The sequence below is a fragment of the Labrus mixtus genome, chromosome 18 (genome assembly GCF_963584025.1).
Source record: "Labrus mixtus chromosome 18, fLabMix1.1, whole genome shotgun sequence".
Taxonomy (NCBI): domain Eukaryota; kingdom Metazoa; phylum Chordata; class Actinopteri; order Labriformes; family Labridae; genus Labrus; species Labrus mixtus.
Window position 1 is genome coordinate 7803389 of NC_083629.1, and position 26037 is coordinate 7829425.

At 45.3% G+C, this 26037-nt stretch overlaps 1 protein-coding gene across 3 annotated transcripts in view; it reads left to right on the forward strand.

The window, feature by feature from the left end:
- Window positions 1-21471, forward strand: part of LOC132992995 (neuronal PAS domain-containing protein 3) — a 241719-nt gene extending 220248 nt beyond the window's left edge. For all 3 annotated transcript variants that reach the window (XM_061062620.1, XM_061062621.1, XM_061062622.1), the window contains 5 exons: window positions 1404-1597; window positions 3684-3790; window positions 13097-13244; window positions 13883-13998; window positions 18570-21471. In XM_061062620.1, coding sequence (XP_060918603.1) covers window positions 1404-1597; window positions 3684-3790; window positions 13097-13244; window positions 13883-13998; window positions 18570-20188 — 2184 coding nt within the window. In that variant the 3' untranslated portion in view covers window positions 20189-21471. The remainder of the gene's footprint in view (window positions 1-1403; window positions 1598-3683; window positions 3791-13096; window positions 13245-13882; window positions 13999-18569) is intronic.
- Window positions 21472-26037: the final 4566 nt, after the last annotated feature.

The following is a 26037-nucleotide window of genomic DNA, read 5'->3' on the forward strand; positions in this document are numbered from 1 at the left end:
TTTTTAGTTAAATATATGAATTTAATAATTATTTATTTATTGTTTTAAATTAAGTTGCTCTCCTGATAAAACTTAAATAATCTCAAGTACAAACATTCAGAACATGCTTTTATTTTGTTATTCTGTCTAAATGAAGTAATCCATCATCAGCATGGGGTGTGTGTGTGTGTGTGTGTGTGTGTGTGTGTGTGTGTGTGTGTGTGTGTGTGTGTTGTATACCATGTTCCACCTGGCAGTCTCAGATCACATGCAAATCACAGCGGAGACAGAGACGCACATAAATATTCATCCACACGCATGCATATATTACGACACACATTTGCACTCAGAGAGAAACACACACACACACACACACACACACACACACACACAGTTAAAGCTGTCGTATGGCAGCAGAGACGTGAAGCTGGAAGGTTCAGACACCAAGACATTGATGTTTGTACCGACAACAAATGTTCTTTTTTTCTTCTTTCTTTTAAGATTCTTTAATTCTTTAGGTTATGCCTTTATTTAGAGACAGGACAGTGGATAGAGTGAGAGAGATAGAGAGGCATGACATGCAAGAAAGGAGTCACAGGTCAGATTCGAACCCAGGCTGCCCGTTTGGAGGAGCTAGGCTCCAAATTTTCTTTTAATAACAACAAATACGGTTACACAACATTTTAAATGTTTTTTTCATTCATGTCTAATACAGGGTTTCCCAACCTCGGGGTCCCCACCTCACTTTGGGTCGCCTGAAAGGTGTTTTTATTGATTAAAAAAATATATTACATACATATTGAACGCAGGCTTCTGAGGGCCACAGCCAACGCCAAAACAAAAAAAAAAACCTGCAGGGCCTCCTCCCAGCCTCTTGTCCTCTGTCTACATTATTAAACATGAAAAAGCCTAAATGTGCTCTAACATGACTCGAACATGACTGTTTACTTGTCTGGGGTCGCCTGAGTTTGGTGAAGTCAAAGTCAAATGCAATGAGCGAGAATAAAAAATGGCGGACCTGCTCAAAAGTTTTGTTCTAGGCTGGAGGTGGAGTCTATGGGTGGAGATACCAGGGGAGGGGATTCTTTTTTTACCAGAATCCCACTGTGACATCACAAGGAGAGCACATTATAAATGGAGCACTAGTCTCTGTGTTGTAAGACTTATGCAGACCACAAACAAAGGACTGGATGGGTTTATTTCACATTGTGTGAGTCTGTAGACACTCAGGTTACTCAGATATATGTTCAGAAACACTGTAGAAGTGGATTTTTCAGAATATGTCCCCTTTAAAGGTGGAGAAAATGTATGAAAATAGACGAGATCAGTGGACTCATTGGGTGAACGTGTCCAGTAAAAGGTGCTGTTTTCTATCGCTGTAACCTTAACCTCCCCCTCTGTTTGCTTTTTTATTTTTGGTCCAGGTGATTCACGTCACGGGACGTCTGCGGATCAGGATGGCTTTGACGCACAGCCGCTCGGTGCCCAATCAGATCATGGGGATGGTGGTGGTGGCCCACGCCCTCCCCCCGCCCACCATCAACGAGGTCCGCATCGACTGCCAAATGTTCGTCACCCGAGTCAACATGGACCTCAAGATCGTGTACTGCGAGAACAGGTAGAGGAGGGGGAAAAGGGCGGGAGTTACGTCTGAAAAAGTTATCCCATCTTTATCTGTAGTCCTCCAAGGGGGCGGCCTGGGTTTGAATCCGACCTGTGGCACCTTTCCCGCGTGTCGCTCCCCGCTCTCTCTCTCTCCCTGATTTCTGAATCTGTCCACTGTCCGGTCTCCCCCCCCCCCCTTCATGAGTCAGCGTCCCTGTTAGACCACCCCAGTCAGAAAAGTCTGGACCCGCCCCCGCATTGATGGTTCAAAGATGAAGTTGTCACCCCGTGCCGTAGCGTCTCATCGATGAGTCGCGTGAAGTATGTCGCTGATGGATCCGGCTGCTGCCCTCCGTCCAGATGAAGACGATCAGGATCTCGCTCAGGAGTCAACCGGCCGCCCAGCAGCGATTCACATCAGACCACAAAAATAATAAATAAATAAATAAACCCTTCATGTTTTATTATAAAGACAGAGCAGGGAAAATGGTAGTAGACAGATTGCTTTTTTCTGTGGCTGGAAAAAAAAGGGAGACAATGCAAGGCAGACGATGATATTGAATGCGGAGCGACAGAAAGCGTCTGTGCGGCGAACAGACAAGCGTCGCTCCCATTACAGCCCCATTTTGAGGATGAGTTTCTAAGAGAATGAGAAAATGGGTGGAAAGAGCGTTTTCTCTTTTTTTTTTTTTCATCCAAAGAACAGAGTGTGCTCTTATCTGCCTGCCAGACATTAGTCTCCCCCCCCGCACGCCCACCCGCCCGCCCTCCATCAGAACGATAGCGGGGAAATTGTTCCGTCTATCCTGCGGCACATTAGTTCAAATTAAACCTTTTAAAAAGCTGAGGTGTGTTACCTGCTCAGCAGACAGACAGGCTTCACTCTCTGTTGTCGAGCTATTAGCTTCCCTGGACGACACAGAGAAGATCGTTCTGCAGCGAGGAGTTTCACTGAGTGGTGCAAATACGGACACAGGAAACTTTTCAGCACCAAAATAAAGACAAGATCCTGCAGATACTTGTCTGCTAACAGGGGCCTAAGAAGTCCTTCTCCTTTAGCAGCAAGCACCAGACAGAAACATAGATAACTTTGAATTAATTATACTTTGATTTGAGTCTTAATAAAAGCATACTGGCATACCAAAATGTGATTAAGCTCAATTAAAAAGATGACACAATTTAAGCAGAGGGTGGAGCTGAAGTGCGGGGTTAGCAAATGCTAAGACACCAAGCTGTAAAGTTGGACATTTTAACATGGGGCTCTATGTGGACTGACTCACTGCAGGAGACAGACTCTAGTGGACACTGGAGGAACTGCACTCTTTTTTAGCACCTAATATTTTTAATCTTAAACCATATGAAATATTGTCTGTATTTTTTATATTCAGGTTTCAAAAAGGGCGCAAAAAGGGGGACGCTTTCTGGGGCCTGGATACATGGAGGGGCCCATCGAGGTTTATTCGTTTTAGTAACTTCAACGTTGACCTGCAACAAACTTTCAGTCAGCTCCAGAAGCTGATCAGAGCAAATCCACCGAGTGGTTAATGTTAGCCAGGAGGCTAATGCTAACGGTACTGATGCAATGTGCATGTGTATGTGTTAAAATACATGTGGGGAGGGGCCATAAACGGGGCCTTTCAGGGGCCCGGACTTGTCAGTGGGCGTTGCTTTTCCAACCATAATGGAGGATCTGACGGCTGCAGTGATTGAAACGTGACTTTCTGTCTCTCTGAATGATGAAAGAAGGATTATGAAGATGATGCTGTGGTTACATCATACTGCTGACCCCGATTAATTCAGTTTAACTGTGATGTTGATGGTGTGACAGGAATTCATGGCGCCCATCTGAGTTCAAGGTAATTAGTGCAAACATAGCCTGAAACAGCTTACAGCGGGATAGAGTTATTATTTAGTTGAATCACATTTCTTTGGAAATCGTTCCTCTGAGGAGACGCTGATGAAATGTGCTCCAATCATTCAGAATAAATTACTAAAACCTTCGATAATCTTCACTATCCGATACTTTCCCATGGCTTGTTTTTAACTCATATTTGAGGTTAGCAGTTTAACATTAAGTTCTTCTTCTTTTTGCATTTCAGGATCAGCGACTACATGGACCTGACTCCGGTGGACATCGTGGGGAAGCGGTGCTATCAGTTCATTCATGCTGAAGACGTGGAGGGAATCAGACAGAGTCACCTGGACTGTGAGTAACTGTCACCACCTGACGACATCCTCTTCACTGATTGGTCATTCTGACAGGGCTTTCACACGTGCAGAAAACTCCTGAAAAACTCCTGAAGTGTTTGTTCTGAGCCTCATGTGTGAACACAAACAGCTGAATATTTGAGTTTCTCCTCCAGCCTCCTCGTATTTATTCTGCAGAAAGTCAGAGTGAGCTGATGTGAGAATGCAGCAGGATATAATCAGGAGAATTCACCTGGAGCGAGTGGGAGGGGGTGGTGACGTTTATTCCCTGTGATCGCTGCACGACCATAGACTGTCTGCACGCCACCTCTACCATCTCCGTGCTCTAATGAACCTGCTGCTGCATGTTTCCTGTTCTCCAGTATGTTCTTCTCCACTCTTTAGTTCACATTGAGATTCTCTTCAACTACACGTAGCATTGATAGAAAGATAAATATCCTCATTATAGTGTCGTAAAGAGGACTCTGTTGCTTCATCCGTCCCCCCCCTCCTGTCTGACAGGGATAGTCTCCTGCTGTGAAGTGCATGTGTGAACAAACAGATCAGGACGAATTCATGAGCAGTCGTCTTGAAATGATCTAGATATTTTCAGGAGTCTTTGAGTTCCATTGCAGCCATTCCTGACTGAAGACACTCTCAAATGTTCTTGACCTTTTGGACGCTTTGTCCCCAAAGACGAGGGCTGAAAATATTGGAGTGAAAATATCGGGACAAGCCTCCCTATCTCGGGTGTATCCACCGTAATAAGAGCTTCATCGCCAAAGTATTTCTAGATCAAACTTTACAAGCTAAAGGCCACTTAGAGAGAATCTCTCCTGCATCTCTGAAAGGTTCCCTCACAGCAGCGACTCTACAATCTTATTACCCCTGTCAGGAGGCATAATACACTCCGCCTCTGCGACACACACACACACACACACACACACACACACACACACACACACACACACACACACTCTGAAGCAGAGGTTTGCTGTCCCTGTTTAGTGGCTGTCAGGATGATTTGCGGCGTGCTGTTTGTTGCTGCGGTCCGATCTTTACTGTGGCGGTAAAAGCCGAGGAGGCGTTCAGAGCTGCACAGCGTTTTCACGGCGTGTCGGGACGCAGTGAAGGCGCTTGGGCGGAACGCCAAACAATAACAACCGCAACAGCAAGGACAGCAAGGCATGATGGGAGTCAAACCTCAGACTCGCTGCAGTCTGGTTCTTCTTCAGCTGATTACGGGGCGGAGAGCAGAGTGGAAGGTGAAACAAATGTTGGTTATGTAACATCTCAAATCTTTGAGTCATCATTCCTATGTCCTATGAGGTGGGACTAAATACGGATACAGCAATATCTCGTCGTGCTGACTCGTGTGGGACCTTTAACGAATTACTCAGATTTAAGCTGACAGCAGGAAGAAGAAGGAGGCAGTGTGGAAAAGAAGTAAAGGGATGAAGTGTGATGGGAGGTGAAACTTCATAAATGAATCCTGACCTTGACCTTTTTAGGAGCTTTTGACATTCTTCAGTTAATCAGATATCGTTTTGTACGATTATATGACAGACTTGAATCCATCAGAATCACTGTATCCTGATATCATCGTAGGCTTCATGAAGCGCATCGTCATCGTGAGATTTTCACTCCGACTCCAAGAAAAATGTCAGTAAATCTATCAGAAAGTTGACCCCCAAGTGGTCGTAGGAAGAGGGTCGTTGATGTCGTCCCAGTAACAACAAAAGAATCTGTCCGAGAGTGGTTGCCATGGTTACTTCTTCTTTTTAGCTTTTTGCCGGATTTGCAAACCATGTGCACACTGCCCCCTGCTGTATCGCACTGGGTACATATGCAAGTGTACTCGGGTAAAAAACAATCGTGCCAAATGTGAACACACCGTCTTCTGTCTTAACATTTTCATTTTCACATTTCTTTCCACAACAAGTTATTAAAATAAGAATTGATGTTTATTTTTAAGTGCATGCGTCTGGCTTGTGAATGTTTTCAGAGGCACATAAATATTAAAAATCTAAACGATTGAACTTTCTCCTCTAAGGTTTCAGATCAGGAACTTTATTTCTAAGACAGGAACGCTCTCCTTCCAGCTCATAACAACAGATCGTAAAGACTCATGAATCAAACACAGAAACAGTTTCAAATATTGAAATGCATTTTGTTAAACTGCGTTTTACCTGCGCGTTTCAGTAACACCTGACAAACGGAACGATGTCACACACCTCGACAGGGAAAATAAAATCCCTCAAACTTTTTCAATTACCGTCTGCGAAAGTTCCCGAGCCGTGGCAATCAGGAAGGGACTGTACGGCGGCCTGACGGGGTCAGTCAGAAACACGGAGAGGGGAGGTGAGGATGTGTAAAACATGAGAAAGGAAGGAAGTGAAATACGGAGGGAGATTATTCCTCGCTGTCTGCGGTGAGGACGGAGGTCAGGGAGGCGAGCTGGCAGCTGCACGCTTTAAATGACTCGGTTTTAGTGGAGCGTAGTCTAATACGGCGCCTCCCGTCACCTCCCCTGCTCCTTTTTTTCTTTCTTCTTTCAAAATTAATTTCCACTCTGAAAGGGGGGGGTTTTCAGGAACGGATGGTTTGAGGGCGCTGGAGGTGCTCCGTGTCTCCCCTTCCCTTCATCCTCGCCTGTCAAACAGAGCGCGCTCAGATTGGTCTGAAATCGGCCTTTCTGTGGAGCGTTTGAATCCGAGGCTTGGTGAGCTCGTCGCTGATTGAGAGGGAGCGGATTCAGAGCGCTTTAATGATTCTGTTTTAGGAATAAGGAGGTTTCTCGATTAATTGGACTGAGGAAAGTCTGGTTTGTGTTGACATGACGTTTAGCTCTGGTTCGCTGTGGACAGAAAAAAAACCTCCATCTACCTTATTACTACTTCAGTATCGTCCTGAAGGACTTTAGGGTTAGGGGCATGGAGACCCAACAGATACATGAGAGACAACATGAGGATAAATGCAGAAGTACAGACGATCCACAGATCAAGAGACCGCACCGAGCCAGATAGAAAACAGCATCGTGCAGCGTTAAATAAAGTGCGATCATAAAACAGGAATCTGTCTGTATGAGTTTTTGTGACTTTTGCACATCAGAGGTTTTAATTCAGGGACTTTGACCCTGATCTAGAAGTTTCCTCTTGCGCTCCGAGAACGCAGCCTGTGAGTGTTGACGGACGAGGGAGCACAGAGTTGTGGGGCACTGGTGGCGCAGTGGCTTGTGCACGCGCCCCGTGTACGGAGGCTGTAGTCCTCCAAGCGGACGGCCCAGGTTCAAATCCGACCTGTGGCTCCTTTCCCGCATTTCATACCCCGCTCTCTCTCTCTCTCTCCCTGATTTCCAACTCTATCCACTGTCCTGCCTCTAAATAAAGGCACAAAAAGGCCAAAAAATAAATCTTTAAAAATAGTTGTAACGGAGCAGAGGTGGAACGCAATGCACATGTATCTGGAGGAAGTTCTGGGTTAGAAAAACTATCGGAGCCTGTCAGGGACAAAAACAAGAACTTACATGTGATTGTTCCAGGTTTAAAATACTGAAATTACTCTTTTATCGCCCGTCTGAGAGTCTGGGCGTTTCCGAGTTCTATACCTTAAATCTGAAGCCTTTAGATGTGATAGTTTGACGTTTTGTGATTGAAAAGGGTTAGAGTTATATTTGTTTTCTCAGCTTTCTGTGTGATTGAACACAAACTTCTGTCTCGAGAACACAAAATCATGGTGTTTTCTCAAAGCAGCCTCTGCATTCAGTCGTCCAGCAGCTTCAGATTAAAGGTGAGAATGAGACTTTGTGCAGTTTTTCTCTCTCTGATTTTGCAGAACAGCAGCAGCTCGCAGCCTCTGATTCTTCGGTGGGATTTATCTCCACGTCCGCGCTCGGTTCCCCCGCTGCTGCAGGAGTCAGATAGTTAGGGAATCGATCAAGGTGTATTTTAGAGGGATAGCCGGTTCTCTCAACAGGGATCTAAATTTTAAAAGGCTCCTTTTTAAGTGGAGGACGAGGCGTGATCCCTCTCTGTGAAAAGGCGTCACTCCCTAAGTCTCTATCATTACCTGCTGACAGCCGGTCTTAGCTCGGGTCAGATCTCAAAGTCAATCTGTCCTCGTTTCCACTCCGAGAACAGAGAGAGAGAGAGAGAGAGAGAGAGAGAGAGAGAGAGAGAGAGAGAGAGAGAGAGAGAGAGAGAGAGAGAGAGAGAGGGGAACGGGGGAGGAAGTGATTTGTAGGCAGAGAAATACTCGGCACGGGGGATGAGCCGGGAGATTCGTCTTTTCTCAGAGAAATGTGAACGAGTGATTTGCAGATACAGAAAAAAAAAGAACAGACGACAAAATGCTCATTTCTCATCGCCGAAGATGTTGCACCCGCCGCCGTCTTTATGAGAAATGAAATCAAGAGGCGGCAAAAATAAGAAAAGGGAAAGTATATAAGAGAGACAAATTGACTGCGGAGGTCGACGAGGGTCATCGACCTCCAGCAGCCCAAACAATTAACACGACCTGCTGCACATTCAACGACACCAACGAAGGGTTCTGCAGCACGTTCTGTCGTTGCAATTAGTTTTTGGTTGTTTCATTTGCGTGTTTTTCAATTTGCAGAAAGTTTTTCCTAAAGTCAATCAGCAAGTCAACGGATGCTGTCGACCGCCGTAAAAATGTTTCTTTGAGCAGAGAGAGAGGGAGGAGAGGACGCACTAAGGAAGGAAGGAAAGAGAGAGATAAGGTGCTAAGGAAAGGAAAAGAAAGAAGAAAGGATAATAAGGAAAGGAAAGAAAGGAAAGGAAAAGGAAAGGAAAGATAAAGAAAGGATAAGGAAAGGTAAGGTGGAAGATAAGGTAAGAAAAGGATAAGAAGGAAAGGAAAGCAGTCTAAAAGACTGATTCTCTTTTTGTTTCATGTCCACACGAGTCCTGATCCTGGACCAGAGTCCTGCTGTCTCCAACTGGACTCGGTGTGAACACTCTGAATTAAGGAAATGTGAATCCACACAGACGAGGAGAAAAATCATTTAGAACAAAATAAAAATAATACAAACAAAGAGGAGACAGAGAAAGACATTTGAGGAGTGTGGAGAGACGGTATGAGACAGACGGAGAAGACACCAGGAGAGAGCGAGGGAGAGAGAGAGGGAGAGAGAGAAAGAGAGAGGGAGAGAGAAAGAGAGAGAGAGAGAGGATGAGAAGCGTTCAGGTGCAGTGGGAAAAAAGAGAGAGAGAGGGAGGGAGGGAGAGAGGAAGACAGATAGAGAGAGGGAGGGAGGGAGAGAGAGAGAGCGAGAGAGGATGAGAGGCGTTCAGGTGCAGTGGGAAAAAAGAGAGAGAGACGAGCACAGAAGTGAACACTCGGAGGATTTAAGCCTGCAGGCGTTTTAGCAGAGCCCATCTCTCTGGACTAACAGGGCCTTTAATGAACACACACACACAAACACACACACACACACACACACACACACACACACACAAACACACACACAAACACACACATCTGTACACATAGTTTTGTAAAACACACAAAAAGTCTTTTGGGATGAGGAAAGAAACATGAACGACTTCAATGACATGAGTCACAAACACACACTCACACACACACACACACACACACTCACACACACACACACACACATGCTGTAGACAATTTGATATTGACTGAGACATCACCTGTTTCACTTTTTACAATTTAAAGGTGAACAAAAGTTCTGTATTTGTATGTCTAAGTTTCATTACACTATTACCTCAATGACATTGTGGCACACACGCACGCACACACACACACACACACACACAGACACACACACACACACACACACACACACACACACACACACACACACACACACACACACACACAGGTGAAACGGGGTAAAGCTACTCTGAAAGGTAGACGAGACCAAAGAGGAAATCCATCAGATCAAACAGAAGAAAGAGAGCTAAAAAAAAAAAAAAAAGAAACAGGTGAAAGGGGCGAGAAAATGGAGGGGAGAGAAAGGGAAAAAAGAGAGCGATAGACTCGGAGTGAAAGAAGAAAAAGGTGTGACATTGAGTGAAAGAGAGAAAGAGGAGGAGAGCTGACGGAGGAAATGAGGAGAAAAAAGTGAGGTGGAGAGGCTTTAAAAGGGAATAGAACTCCTTTAATCTATCGCTCACTCTCCTGCAGCCTCGGGCGAGCCTCCAGCACTCTCTCTCTCTCTCTCTCTTTCTCTCTCTCTCCCTCCTCCTCTCCTTCATTAGCGGGCGATCAGAGGGTGGGTGATTTAATGGAGGAGTAAGAGGAGAGGGTTGTAAACCTCACCTGTAAGACGAGGAGAGAGAGCGAGACAGGAAGTAGAGACAGGTTCAGTTAGCATATCTTAAAGCTTCCTGTTTGATTCCACGAGGATCTGAAGGGATAATTCCACTATTTTACAACCTGCACGGTGACATTATAACATACTCTCAGGTCTAAATGACTAATAGAAACAACAAGTTTGGACCTGCTCCACTAAATAGTTTCATCCTGCAGCGGGGAAACAGACTGTGATGGCTGCAGTGTTCAAAACGAGTACTACTGAGTCCATGCTCACACAGGTCACCATGTGGTGGACACTGTAGCTTCAGTGTTTATCCAGATCTGCATCGGTCTGTAAACCTTTCTGTGTTCTAACCTCTCTCCATTTTTCAAAAGCATCTCCAATATTGATCCTAGTTTGAGCACGTTTCTGCTCGTGGAGCTTATTAGAAACATGCAGAGGCTTTTTAGGTCGGGTACAATCATTTCTATCTGAACCACTTCTCTTGTCCGCTTCCATCGCTGCAACACCTGTTGGTTTGACCTGATAACTGCTCTCATATCTGGCAAACTGAGGGGCGTTCCAAAATGGCCGTGTGGGGGTGTCTTAAAACCGTCTACCTTCTCTGGTCCAAACAAATCCAGAGCATTCAGGAGCAGAATCTAAAGTTAGAAGGAGGACATACTGGCTGCTGCACTTCAGCAGGTGTTTCTGCTTCATGAAGATCTTCTTCCTCTTCAATGAAAATGTCTTTCTCTGTAGAGATCCTCTCTGTGATGTAGTCAGACAGGATGGGAGCCTGTCAGGGACAAAAACAACAACTCAAAGTTACTGAAATAAACTGTTGAAGAGTAAAAACTCCAGAATAAGAATCAGCAGGAAGGTCAGTGTCAGTATTGATTACGTGGCCCCTCATACAGTATGTCCTGAATATTGATCGTAAGTGTGTTGTGGTGTGTATCGAACATCAGCTGACAGCATGGATTCATATGTGAGACGGTGTGTGTGTGTGTGTGTGTGTGCGTGTGTGTGTGTGTGTGTGCTGTACGCCACAGTGTGCAGTCTGCTGGAGTTATAAAGCCCTGTATTAATGTGTGTGTGTGTGTGTGTGTGTGTGTTTGTGCGCTCTTCCATTGGACATGCTGATACACTGAGCTGTTCTCTGAGGACCTGCAGTCATCTGAACAGTGTGTGTGTCTATGTGTGTGGTGTGTGTGTGTGTGTGTGTGTGTGTGTGTGTGTGTGTGTGTGTGTGTGTGTGCACTCATTGTGTCGTTATTTACTCTGCCGTACAAACAAAGCAAGGTCACATTCAAGGTGACGTGATCTCACCATCTCTGCCTTAACATGCAAACAAGTTATTTTCCCTCCATCTCTCTCTCGCTCGCTCTCTCTCTCTCTCTCTCTCTCTCGCTCAATCTGCAAACAGAGACCCAATGTCGCCCGACCAAAGTCAATTACAGCGGCCCTGGGGATGTCGTCTTAAACAATGCTATTAGTTTCTAATAGTTTTAATTACTGGCCTTCTTTTTGTATAAATCAGGCCTACTTCCTCTCTGTCGAGGAAAATCCTATTTGTGTGCGTAATTAAACGGACGAGAGGGATATGAATTGAGCGGCCCCTCGCCCCCCGTCTCCGGCTGTTTCTGTTCGAGCCGCTCCTGATTAATGCCAATACATATTGCTTGAGATAACCATTTAGTGGTTAATTTAGCCAAATTTATTGCCTGCGTGCCGTTGCTGGGCGGAGCAGTGGGTGGGGGTGTGTGTGTGTGTGTGTGGGGGGACCTGCAACCTTCCCTAAGACTACAGGGTCCTTATACGGTGACACAGCACTACCTGGTGGAGAAAGGCGGGTACTGCAGCTCTGTAAAGGGTTATGTTTATCTTAGATTTTAACACATTTTTAAAGCAAAAACTCTAATAATCAAAGGTGAGAGGACTCATGGACGGATTTGTCCGAAAATTAACCCAAGAAGAAGAAGAGCAGGATTCACTGCACGGTGAAGAAAACAGGCTAAACACACAGACTGTAAATAGAAATGGACGAAGCCTGAGTGGCATCACCCATCTGTTCCTGCAGGGGGCTCTGGAGTCCCATCGATGGCGGTCTCCATGCTGGAAATGCTGTCTCAGTCTAACTTTCAGTTAACCTAACGACAGGCTGAGAGCTGAGGCGGGTTTTAAGCCTCCTGACAAACTGTTACACGACGCCCAACTGTCAATCAGGTCAGCTACACGCCTTATTGTGAATAACTCTTATCCTTCATCAAATCAAAACAGATGAGTCATCAAAACATTCACCCCCCGTACAGTGTGTGTCCATCGAGACATGATCTAATCAGATCTATTTGTTTTTTTGAACCAGGCTGTAAACATGTTAATCTCTGCTGTAAAAACAGGCTTTTTAGAATGGGTGTGTATGTGACTTCCTGTGCTTCTGCAGCCAGCCTCTAGTGGTCACTCGAGGAACTGCATGATTTTGGCTTTTCAGCATCGGCTTCTTTTTTCAACACTGGAGGTTGTGTCGGGTACACCCATACACCGTCCTGTCTTCAGGGATGCTAACATGCTATTAGTCAACATGCTTCAACTTTACATTTTCATGTGTTGAATTAGCACACAGCTGCAAAACAACTGTTGTTTTATGAAGTTGATATATCTCAGTATGAGTTTGTATTGTGTTAGTCCTATCAGAGACACACAGACATCAACACACACACACACACACACACTCACACACACACACATACGCTCAGAGGGTGGAAGTGTGTGTTGGTCTGATTAATGACGGCGGCAGCAGAGCAGCTCACAGCCAGCTGTCATATGACACCTGATGACTGACTCTCTCTCTCTCTCACTTCCTGATTGTCTCTCTCGCCCTGCGTCCAAACACTTCCTTCCTTTGTCCTTTTTTTTCTCTCTCTCTCTCTCGTGTGATAAACAACATGCTCCGTCAGTGTGATGTCAAACAGATCGGACACAAGATCCAACATAAGCTAACACCCCTCCTCTCTCTCTCTCCTCTCCCTCTCTCTTTCTCAGTGATGAATAAGGGTCAGTGTGTGACGAAGTACTACCGGTGGATCCAGAAGAACAGCGGGTACATCTGGATCCAGTCCAGCGCCACCATCGCCATCAACGCCAAGAACGCCAACGAGAAGAACATCATCTGGGTCAACTACGTCCTCAGGTCAGAGGTCAACTAGAATCAGCCGTCATAGTGATGACAGTAACAGGGTCATAAGATCGACACGTTCCCAAACTTTGTGTTTTTTTTATAGAAAGAGAAAAATCAAGAAGCACATAAAATTGCCCACATACCAAACCACATTGGACGATTAAAATCGGGTCAGAATGATGCATTATAGGTCACATATTCTGTAAAATAAACTTCCCCACCAATGATGAGAAAAGTCCATCCTCTCCATCTTTTGCCTGCTCCACTTTTCAGAAAATGTGTGCTCAAACAGGCCGTTTGGAGATTTTCCCACAGCTAGGTGTTTGTTCTGCCCTCTGAGTCTGACTTCTCACCGTAAACAACAGGACATGGAGGGAGAAAGCTGAGCCCTTCCAGAGAGGGGGCGTGGTCAGACACAGCTCATTTACATATTTAAAGGTACAGACACAGAAACAGCCTGTTCTGAGCAGGGCTGAAATAGAGGGGTTTATAGTCATGATCAAATACAGGATCAGAGTGGATTTAGAACAAGAAACTGTGTTTGCAAAGGGAGTCTGGTGACAGCCAGTTTATCGTGTGTATGGATATCAGACTAAATGAGGAGATTAATCAGCAAATGTTAATGTTATCATTTGCGTGTTCCTTCACAGTAATCCAGAGTACAAAGACACGCCCATGGACATCGCCCAGCTGCCGAACCTGCCCGAGAAAACCTCGGAGTCCTCGGAAACCTCCGACTCTGAGTCCGAGTCCAAAGAGAACTCTGGTAGGTTGGAAAGAAGGAGATGGAAGCTGTTAAATGTCCATAAAAGACAAATGTTTTTCAGAGAGAAAAGGTTGGAGTAGAGACAGTTTCAGTCAAAATCATGCAAAGGAAGATGGAGAATCTAAAAAGAGTAAACTCAGCGCTGTAAGAGGAAAAGATGGATGAAAAGAAAACGTCTCTAGCAGAGTATCATGTAGTGATTCTCCTGTTTCATAAAACCTTTATGATTCCTAACGAGCGTCTCCACAGTGTCACAGTGTAGTATATAATAAGCAGCAGTAAGCAGTAAACAGCTCCAATCAGAGCAGCCAGAGATATTTTATCAGTTGGTGCCAGCGTGCCATTTGTGCCAGGCTGGATGGAGACGAACGCCAACCGCTGCAGGGACTCTGCACTTCCTGGCGCCTCTGCAAACCAACCCAAAATGACATAAAACACCGCATAACTCTACACAACAACACGAAACGACTCCAAAAACCCTCACACATGTACACACAAAGGGCCACAAAGCGTGATAGAACAGCCTCCAAAAGATGCACCAGAACAACTCAAATCCCACAAAGACCAACGAAAACATCGATACATGCAGCTGCTCGAACGTTTCATCTACGGTCAGCGTGAAAAAGTTTAGATCAGGCCAACGAGTCAATGAATCCAGCAAACTCTCTGAGCAGGTTTCAGCGACTTCACAGTCAAGTGCATAAAAAGAAGAGAAACAGCGTACAAAAACCTCTGTGTCCTGCATTGTTGTGTTAGCATGCTAATGTTAGCGTTCTTTAGTTAGCTCGTAGCTTCACATTGCATGTAAACTGACACAGAATGAGCATGATCTAAAAATGCTTACATGACATCCAAATAATCAGTGAGTATGTTCTTCTTCTCTCTAGTCCTTGACTAAAAAAGTTTTTATACACAAGGGGAGGAGCCGGCCGTCCCGTCCATGTAAACACGACTCTGACAACAACACAGCCAGCGGGACTCGAGCTTCTCCCTCATTGTAGACAGTCATGACTCAGAGACACATTTACACAGGATAGACTTGATCTCTGATATATTTATGTGGAACATGTCGCACATTCTTCCATTAAGCATTCCAAATATTTAAACCTACTGGGGGCAAATCTAAATAATCTCCACAGAAACACAATAGCTAACATATCCTCGTCCATAACAAGAGTGAGCGCTCACTCAGACGGAGAAATGAAACCTTAAAAACAGAAATCACATCCAGAAATACAAATCAAGGACTAATTTAGCATGTGCACCAACATCTCAAGCAGCCAATACAGAAGCAGACAAAGCTCACACGGTGCCAGTATAGTTGAATTAAAACCAATACAGGGCCTCCACCTTGAGCATAATATTATCGAGTGCTGCAGCCTGCGTTGGCATGATGACGATCGCAGCCAGCTGTTCTTCTTGCTGGAGGAGAATGATTCTGGCACCGTGTCGGCTGTAAACTGACGCCAGCTGCTGTGGGCGGCGGCCAGCTTCAGTCGGGCTCCAACAGGCCGGAGGTGCTCAGGATCAACATATTCCAAAATGAGATATCTGACCTTTGACCTTTGTTCTGTTTGGATGCAATCTGCACAGAGACAGCGAGGACACGAGGACCGGAGCCAAAAACAAAATGTCCTTTTGCTGTTTTTGAGTAATTTAAGTTATAAGTGCATCAAAATGTATTATTTGTGATGATTAATAGATTTTTTATTCTTTTTAAACCGGAGCCATTTTTAATCTTCATATGAAGGAATGTATCATCAATCAATCAAACTTTATTTATATAGCACCTTTCAGACAAATTAAATTGCAGTTCAAAGTGCTTTACAAGAGTGCAGAAAAGTTGTTGACAAAAAGTAGTTTATAAAATCATTGAGAGACCAATGCACACCAATAAGAATTAAAAATAAAATATATGCATAAAAATAAAATACGACACATAAAAGCAACAAGATATTAAAATAAATACATAAGAGGAAAATATTTAAAATTGTAGTAGGATAAAAAGACAATACAGTAATGTTAAGATTTGAATTGATATAAAACACTATGTAAAAGCCAGACTGAATAAATTAGTTTTAAGACTGCGTTTAAAAATCTCGATATTCTGGGGTCGTCTCAGACCCTCAGGAAGGTTGTTCTACAGTCTCGGAGCGTAACAGCTGAAAGCAGCATCGCCAAAGGTTTTTGTCCTGCTCTGTGGAACAACTAAGAGAGAGGAACTGGAGGATCTGAGGGGACGTACTGGTTCATAAACTAAAATCATATCTGATAGGTAATCTGGTGCAAGGCCATGCAATGCTTTATAAACTAATAAAATCATTTAAAAATGGATGTAAAGGCATGAAAGGTACTGAAAAAGTTTCTCTGGTAGATTGCTTCTTTATGCTGTTAGGGCTGCAACATACAGAAACTGACAGTGTTGTATTGACTAAGAGACTTTTCATTAAAGGCGGAGTCAGTAGAAATGTTTGTAAACACAACATTCAAACTGGGCTCCTCCTCCAGAAGCTCCGCCCCCTGCAGGACGTAATGTGTACGTTTACTGCTTTTACCTACACTGCAAGCTACCGCACGCTGGCACAAGCTAACTGCTGGCGTTTGTCACCTGCCTGTCCAACAGGAAACAGACCAACTTCACGTACTCGGGTAACAGCCAACACAAGGTTCACTCATGTTTTAGAACAAGCTTTAAATTTAGAAAAAAAGTTTCCAAGTTCAAACATATTGGTATTCCCTTTAACCTGCGTTGGTGACACATAATTCTTGTAATCCAACCGCTACTTCAGTGTTTGAGTTCAGATCTAGTCCAGAATATGATTTCCACTTGATAGCTTTAATCTGACCCGGCCTGCGTCCGATGCTCTGCGTTGTCTCTTCTCTGAATCCATTTCAATTTAAAGTTACTGAAACGCTCGTCTCCATCCTTATTAATCATGTGGAAACACACGAGGACCGACAGGGGAAATAAGTCCAGGACTTAATAAACCTGACATATCCTGATATGAGTTAGTTTATGAGTGCTGTCTATAAACCCAACGTAAACCCTCCCCGGGTATCACTTACAACCTGAGAGTTTATTTTTGATTCCATCCTGAGAATAAACCTGTTTTGCTTTGAAAGCACTCTTAATAAAGATGCAAGCTTTTCCCCAGACAGAACAATTGAGCCGACATTTCAGGTGCCATCGGGGAGTCTGAGCAGCGCCAGCTGGGCAGCGGCTGCCCTCAGTGTGATCTGGCAGGGTGTGTGTGTGTGTGTGTGTGTGTGTGTGTGTGTGTGTGTGTGTGTGTGTGTGTGTGTGTGTGTGTGTGTGTGTGTGTGTGTGTGTGTGTGTGTGTGTGTGTGTGTGTGTGTGTCTGTCTGCGTGTGTGTGTGTGTGTGTGTGTGTGTGTGTGTGTGTGTGTGTGTGTGTGTGTGTGTGTGTGTGTGTGTGTGTGTGTGTGTGTGTGTGTCTGTGTGCGTGCGTGTGTGTGTGTGTGTGTCTGTCTGTCTGTCTGCGTGTGTGTGTGTGTGTGTGTGTGTGTGTGTGTGTGTGTGTGTGTGTGTGTGTCTGTGTGCGTGTGCGTGTGTGTGTGTGTGTGTGTGTGTGTCTGTGTGCGTGTGCGTGTGTGTAATGGGCTGGACAGAGCCAACATGCCTGAACAGCAGCAGCTACAGATACTGAACACACACCATCGCGTCAACAACACATCTCAACACAGGGAAACCTGTCGGGTAAAATAAAAGGGTCATAACCTGAGACTACTGCACAAGTACTCAAACTGAATGCTCAATATCTTCAGAACAGAAGGTTTGATATTCAGACATACTGGAGAGTTGATTCTTTACTTAGTGCTATTTATTTAACAAAGTTACTGCAAAGACAAAAATGCAAAGATGAAAATTTTGTTCTGGGGAAAACACAACTTCCACCTGATGTTGAAAAATGAAGCCAATGCTTCGAGTGTCCACTAGAGGCTGTCTCCTGCAGTGAGGCAATCCCCATAGAGCCCCATGTTAAAATGTCCAACTTTAAACGTCCAATCAGTCAGATCTACAGCCAGTATGTCCTCCTTCTAACTTTAGATTCTGCTCCTGAATGCTCTGGATTTCTTTGGACCAGAGAAGGTAGGCGGTTTTAAGACACCCCCACACGGTCGTTTTTGGACGCCCCTCGGTTTGCCAGATATGAGAGCAGTTATCAGGTCAAACCAACAGGTGTTGCAGCGATGGAAGCGGACAAGAGAAGTGGTTCAGATAGAAGTGATTGTACCCGACCTAAAAAGCCTCTGCATGTTTCTAATAAGCTCCACGAGCAGAAACGTGCTCAAACTAGGATCAATATTGGAGATGCTTTTGAAAAATGGAGAGAGGTTAGAACACAGAAAGGTTTACAGACCGATGCAGAGCTGGATAAACACTGAAGCTTCAGTGTCCACCACATGGCAACCTGCGTGAGCATCGACTCTAGAGAGGAGGGGGGAGACAGCTCTCTACAATATTATCGGTCCAATCATCGGTAAGGCCATGGTTGACACTGAAAGTTGTCTTGGAGTATTTTAAACAATGTTCATTTTTCTCTTCAACAGACAACGAGAACGCCAAGTCTGAGGGGAAGCCAGGCCACCAATCAGAACGCAGCGAGGACCCCGAGGCTGACAGCAAGCGTCAGCAGCCCGGCCAACCACATTGCTCCTCGGAACAGGAAATGAAGCGTCAAGAAGAAGGAGACAGCTCGAGTAACCCTGAGAGCCAGGACAGTGACGACAGTCTTGAACCTTCAGATGTTGAGGCGGAGGAAGTGGAGGAGGCAAGTGTAGGAGGAGGTGGGGGAGGAGGTGGAGGAGGAAGGCTGGGGAGATTGACGGGACTGGGAGCGTTAGGGGGACTGGGTGCCATTGGAGGACTAGGGAATCTGGGAGGGCTTCATATTAAAGTAGAGCACTATGGAGAGGGGGAGGAAGTACAGCTGCACAACTCTCAAACTTCTTCCTCAGAGGAGGAGGAAGACGAGGACGAGGAGGAGGAGGAGGAGGAGGCAGACGATGGCGGCGTACAAAACTGTGATGCCGGAAGCAGGCTCCAGAAGAGGCGGAAGAGGAGGAAAGTGCAGAAATGGGATGGATCCCGAAGCAGGAGGCTCCGTCTCTCCTCGACGACGCCAAGCCCTGTGAACATGGGAGACACCACACCGCTCGTAGACCCATCCCAAGCCACCAACTCCTCCCACCTCCTCACCGCAGCCGGCTCCCCAAACAGCCCAGGTGCATCGTCAGTCCTGAAAATCAAGACAGAGATGGCAGAGCCGATCAACTTTGACAACGACAGCAGCATCTGGAACTACCCGCCCAACAGAGAGATTTCCAGAAACGAGTCGCCGTACAGCATGACCTCCAAACCAGCCGCCCCCGGCAGCCATGACTCCTTCCCGTCTCCCCAAGGAGGCTCACTGCAGGTAGCGATTCCCGACTCAGTCCTCACTCCTCCTGGAACCGAGGGAGGCGCAGGAGGAGTGAGGAAGACTCCGTATAACGGAAGCTCAGCCCCGTCTTCGGCTTCCAGCGCTGCAAGTTTAGCTCCTCCCTCCAGCGCCTCCTCTGCTGACCCCCTGTCCCCTCCTCTCTCTGCCTCGCCACGGGACAAGCAACAAGGCACCCCCACCACCTCCTCCTCTTCTTCCTCTTCGTCGTCCTCCTCGTCGTCCTCGTCAACCTCCTCTTCGTCACTGTTGTACTCTGGCGAACTCGAGGCGCTTCAGCGTCTGCAGGCTGGTAACGTGGTGCTCCCGTTGGTGCACCGCGTCACAGGGACTCTGGCCTCCACCAGCACAACGGCTCCACGGGTTTACACCACCGGGACCATCAGGTACGCACCGGCGGACGTCACACTGGCCATGGCGCAAGGCAACCTCCTCCCCAACGCTGCCATGAATTTCGTCGACAGCTCCGGGTTCGGTCTGGACCCAAAGACGCCGATGGAGATGCTCTACCACCACGTCCACAGGTTAAACATGTCCGCAGCAGCCGCCGCCGGCCCCTTTGTCGGATCTCCAGCGGTGACGGGTACCAACGGCGCCCTGGGAGGCCAGATGCCGACAGCAGCAAATGTTTTCACCACGGCGGAGGGACTTTTCTCAACGCTACCGTTCCCGGTGTACAGCAACGGGATCCACACCACACAGACAACTCTGGAGAGGAAGGAGGATTAACGCGAAATGTTCGAGACCGCATTACTGTGTTCAAGGAATCAACGACAAGACTGCTCACTAGGAAAGGAAACAAAAGACTTTTTACTTTCTTTTATCAACACAGCACTGTGTTTCTGAGAGCGGGGGAAGGACAGGAGAAGGACGACAGATGTACTCTAGCACTTTGAACCTGAGCAACTGAGCTTGTGTAATAGACATGAATGACCCTCAAACATGTCCCACTTTTCTATCTTCTCTCTCTCCTCCTCATCCTCTTCGTCTCCTCTCTGCGTCTGTCTCTTCGCTCCTGTTTCTTGCGATCAGCGAGGTTTTTTTCTCCTGAACAAATGAACAAATACAGACTTTCTTTATTGTAAAGAATTCCTTTTTTTGCCTACAGAGAATTCATATGACCTGAGGACTCTGCTGGAGCCTGACGGGATCATTTTTATTATTTGTCTTGTTTCTGTTGCGTCTTTATGAAGATGCTGATTGTTTGTATTTAAAGGAGGACGCTGCAGGGATTTGTAATGGACAGCAAACTCTGTGCGGCGCTCCTCCGTATGTTTCTTGATGTGATCAAGACGTGAAAAGTTTTTAAAAGCGAGAAGAGGGAGCTTTCCTCCTGGAAAAGGTCTCCGAGATAATAATCTTTTAAAAAAAAAGGTTTTTGAGGAAGTTTCTCGATCGAGGGAATAGTTTAGAGAATTAATTTGTCTTTAATTTCTTCCGTTTTTTTTATAAAAATACTCAGACTTAACTTACAAATCAAGCATTACGAAGAAAAACAAACAAAAAAAGCAATTTCAGCCGGGTAATGACCTGTGAAATCTCGAATGTTACTACTTCCTCTTTTATCCCAGGAGTCTATCTACAGGTCTCGCACCAAACATAACCTCCTCTTCCATCTCTACACATCTCAATCTGTCGTTCTCTCTCTCTCACTTTCACTCCGACTGATCTTTAATCTCGCCGTCTGCATTTCTAGCTGTCGATCTACAGATTCATGGTGCTACCGACCGTCCAGTAACCCTGATTCAGCTGGCTGATATGGGTGCTGTAAACGACCCACGGCTCGCTGACAGACTGACCGCGTTTATTTGTTTTTGGAGGGGGAACCATTTTAAACTTTGTTTTTACTCATCTGACCTTCAGGAAAGTCAGAAACGCAGCAAGAACCTTAAAACCTCCAAGTCAGCGAGATCACCTCCATGTGTCCGTCTGATTGGACCGTGAGGGGCACCTCTGCCCGGCAACATGGAGATGATTGGTTGAATTTTAGGCTGTGTAGAGTTGTTTTTTTTTTTTCTAACTTAATCACTTTTAATTCTCAGTCAAACTGAGGCTAATATGCTAGTGACGCTAACTTGAAAAATGAATGTTGAAAACCTCGACCGACTTCCTGTTTTAACGCTCTTTGTTTTCTGTTCGTTCCTCGTCTTCGTTTATCTCCTCCTCCTCCTCCTCTTCCTCTTCGTCTTCTTCTTCCTAAACCAGAATCACCTCCACGACAAAGATGTTTCCTAAACGATCCACTCTCTTCCATCTCATCGCCGGACCCTGTGATTAAAAACCACATATCAACACGGAGATTGTAATAAAGACATTTTGCATTTTTCAATCAATCAAACTCTCAAAACAATCAATCCAATAACGAACAAAAAAAATATATATGACAATTTGTTGAGGAAGAGAAAAGAAACTCACATTCCTTTAAACGATGTTGTCTTTGTCGTTGTTTCCGTTACGTGTTTTTTCCTCCCTGAGCCTCCGTTTGCCAAAAAAAGAAAAAAAAAAGATTTCTCCCGTTTTGGTGTTTTCAAGCACTGTGATTCTTGTTCATTTGTACGTTTCCTTCTTTTTGGTACAAAGAGAAAAAAAAAGATGAGAACAAGTAATAAAAAAAAATACTGTCACATCCATCCGACTTTTTCAAGTTGACAGCCCCGTCTTTAACCATCCCGTCATCCTTATTACCCAGTGTGATTACGCCGTGAAAACGTGTTACCTATGTGTTTAGTGTCACTGGCTGTCAAAGAGTCTCTCATGGCGACTTCTCTCTCTGTGTGTGTTGACTATATGCAGTATATACTGAGCTACTGTAGCTGTTTTTGTCCTTTGTCTTCTCTGTGCTCTCTCTAGTGTGGGGGAGGGGCAATGGGTGGGGCCACATTGAGAGAGAGGGAGGGGCGGGGCCTATTTTGGATGATTTCCTACACCAATGGCACGGCCTCGCGCCTCCTCTCTCAGCCCGCCTCTTTCTCCCTCGCCCTCTCTCTGCAGTCTTAGTGAAACCAGTGGAGGTTTGTGGAATTTCGTGTTCGGTGGCCTTTGCAAAAAACAGAAAAAAAACTTTGTAGAGTCCACCTTTTTTTCCGCTGCTTCCTTTTTCGTCTTTGTAAGAACTTTTCCGTTTGTTTTCTAATCCTCTCTCTCTCTCTTTCTCTCTCTCTCTCTCTCTCTCTCTCTCTCTGCTGTTGCTTTTCGCTGTTGTGTAGTCTTAAAACAAACCTCTTTATCTTGCTGTCCTTTCTCTCAGAGATGAAAAAGATTCTTTAACTAGCTCAAAGGTTTATGGAGCCATGTTTTTTCGCCGCTAAGGAATTCTGGGAATCGCAGTTTCCAGCTTTTGCATAAATGACTAATAAATATTTACACCACGTAAGAATAAATTAAGAAAAGGGAAAAAGCCTAAAGTAGCGTTTTTGTTTTGTTTTGTTTTCAATGTAGTCCTGGAAAAACCATAAAAGCCTCAGTTGTGAAACATTTCCCAGAGTCCCTTGGGGCTTCTTGTGTGCATTGGGTGTATTTCATTGGTTCCCACCAAACTTGTTGACTTCCTGCGCAAACTTCTCTCAAATCAAGTTACACAAGTGGTTCAAGGGGGGAGAAAAAAAAATCTATTTCAGGACACGTAATGAAAAAAAAAAAAAACGGTTTTAAAGATTTCTTAAGAAATTAAAAGAAGAAAAAAATATTTCGCACTATAAATCTATTTTTATAGGTGTTTTGGAAAAAACTGAACTGCATGTTTAGTAAGTTTGTCCGATGCGTTTCACGTGACCAATCCCGTGTCTTTGGTTGGTTTTTTGTTTTCAGTCCATCGTTTTTGTGTTTTGTTTTTTTCACACGTGTCGAGCCCAAACAGGGACGTGAAGGAGGCCCGCTGAAAGAATCAAGTCTGTACCCGGGCCCCTGGTCCCCCCTCCCCTCCCCGCTTATCAGGAAAAACAATCTGTAGCGTCCGTGCTTTCTGTGACCAATCAATGTCTAACGTACAACAAGCAGCAGGTGAGGGAATCAAACGGTGGATTGATTTATTTTTGTCTTCAGTAACGGGGAGCGTGCTTCGGTGCCGCTCGTTCTGTCGGTTGAATGTTAAATTCAGGAGCTTTTTGTTCGCGCTCCTTTGGATTTTAGCGTTTTCTACTTTTGGAGGTTTCGCTTGAAAATGGGGGGGGGGGGGGAGGGGCACAACGGAAAGGCAGGTACCCCATGATAGGGAAGGGGGGGGGGGGGGGGGGGGGGCACATAACTCAGACGAAACCAGGAAATACACCCACATGTAACAAAAACCAAACAGCCGGTCCAAGCTGTTTCAATGTTTTTCTGTGTTTTATGTCGAAAAATGAAAACTTTGCTGGTGATTTTAAAAACGTAAAAACCTTAATCACAGCTGCTGTCAAAAATACATCGTGTTTAAGAATGACGAATATTGAAAATCACTTCATTTACCTGTGAAGAAACTGTGTCTGTGTTTTTAACTATTTCTTGTACAATTATACAGATTCTTTTATGAGGAACTTGGTGCCAAGTAGCCGAAATACGGGAGAGAGGGAATCTCTTATTATCAATGTTAACAGTGTTATAAAATTCTAAATACAAACAAATTAAAATATTAAAAAAGAGAAAACTATGGTACATTTCTATGTTTTATTTCCCTTTCTTTCCCCTCGCAGAAGAGAGGAAGAACACACGACTAACTGATGCTAACTTTGAGTGCCTGGCTTCTGTTTGACTCTTATTTTATTTTGAAAAGGCATCTTCTTTTTGAGTTACTTTTCCATGAATAATGCTGCAAACCCGAGTGTGTACATACTTCATTTTTATAGCGGTTGTTCTTTTGTAAGTTTGCTAGGTTCTCATCCGCTCAGAGGAACATGTCACACACATGGTCGTCTTTCTGTAACCCGGTTTTGACCATCTTACAGGTGCCATATTCATAATAAAAATTTCTCTCGAATTTGTTACCGGATTGCATCATTTCTTCTGTTGGATACATTCATCCTGCTGCCCGCCAAAAATATGACAAATGCTGCCACCTTTCAGAAAGCTGCTTCCCTCCTCTGCTCGCCTCTATTTTTTTTCTTGTTTCCTGTTTTGTCTAAAGCGCGCCACGGCCGACTCTTGACAGAAGGAGTTACATTTTTATTTACAACAAAGTTAAGGCTAAATTCCACCAGATGTGTGTTCACGTTAGCAATGCTGATAGTTTTTAACTTTATTCAGTGTGTGCTTCCACTCGCTCCGCTCCGTCTCAGCTCCGCCAGTCCAGAGTCTTCTGCAGCAGATACACAAGTGTGTTTGTTGATGTGTTTATAAAGATTTTATATAGTTTCATACCACATACATTGTATTACCTTGCGCTGTCGCAAGTGAATCTAGTTGCCGCAGGAACTCCTTTGTCTCGGGGCCTCCAGCTGTCCGGCGGTGCTGCTCCATGCTGCGCTCTGAGAACGCAGCCTGTGGGTGTTGACGGACGAGAGAGCGCGGAGCTGCAACGGAGCAGAGCTGAAACGCAATGCACACGTATCTGGTGGAAGTTCTGGGTTAATGAGTTTAAGAAATATTATGAGATGTGGAAGTCAGCTGTGTAAGGGTGTATGCATGAGTGAAGGAAGGATGGGTGAGGTTCGGAGCGTGGCTAAATTGGGGCGCAGCCTCTGTCTGTCTCCCAACAATGAGGAAGTGCTGCTTTATGGATTAGGAACACCCGGCCCAGGTGTTCTCATCTCATGACGACCCAGACACACCTACCGGTACCTGAGGAATCAGCAGACGTGAACAAAGAGTCACTCACAGTTCTTAAGATTATTACCGTCAGTGCTGGTTTATGTTCAACCAGCCATCATCGTTCCATCTTTCTCGTATCCAGTCTTTTTCACTTTTAATACCTTCCCCCTCTTCTTCTTCTTCTGGCCTGTATCATCTCCCCTCCCCCTCCCTCCCCCTTTCTCCTCCCCACCCCCCCCCCCCCTCCCCACCCCCTCCTCCTGCAGTAATAAGAGAGGAGAGGTCAGTCAGTCGACCCTCTGAGGCCGCCCAGCAAACTTTAAATATTTCACACTATTTTAAATGAGCGCACATGAATCATAGATCACAGGCAGGGCTTGTGTGTGTGTGTGCGTGTGTGTGGAGGTGCTCGGACCTGAAGCTCCTTCTAATAACCTCTGGCTGTCCGTCTCAGCGAGGAGGTCTGACGGTGAATTCAGATCTGGCAGCGTCAGGCGTAACGAGCGGCCTTTCATCACAGGCCGTGATGGACGGATGATGAAACAAAGCGTTAGAGATGAAAACTTAACCGTTTTTTTAAATTTATATATTTCTTTTGAATCCTTCTGCACTTTCACAGGGGCCATTCTCCCTAACTCCCAACATGCACCAGGACTCCAAACATCACAAAACCTTGTAAAACTGATGTGGAGACACGCCGTTGCTTCTGGAGACACGATGTGACGTTTAAGTTCCTGAAGAGAAGTCGGGCTTTTAATCATCCTGCAGGGACTCTGAGCTGCTTGAAAGAGAATTCATATTGACTGTGTTATATTTATCTCCGGCCTGCGCTCAGTTCTGTGCGGTAAATGTTGCAT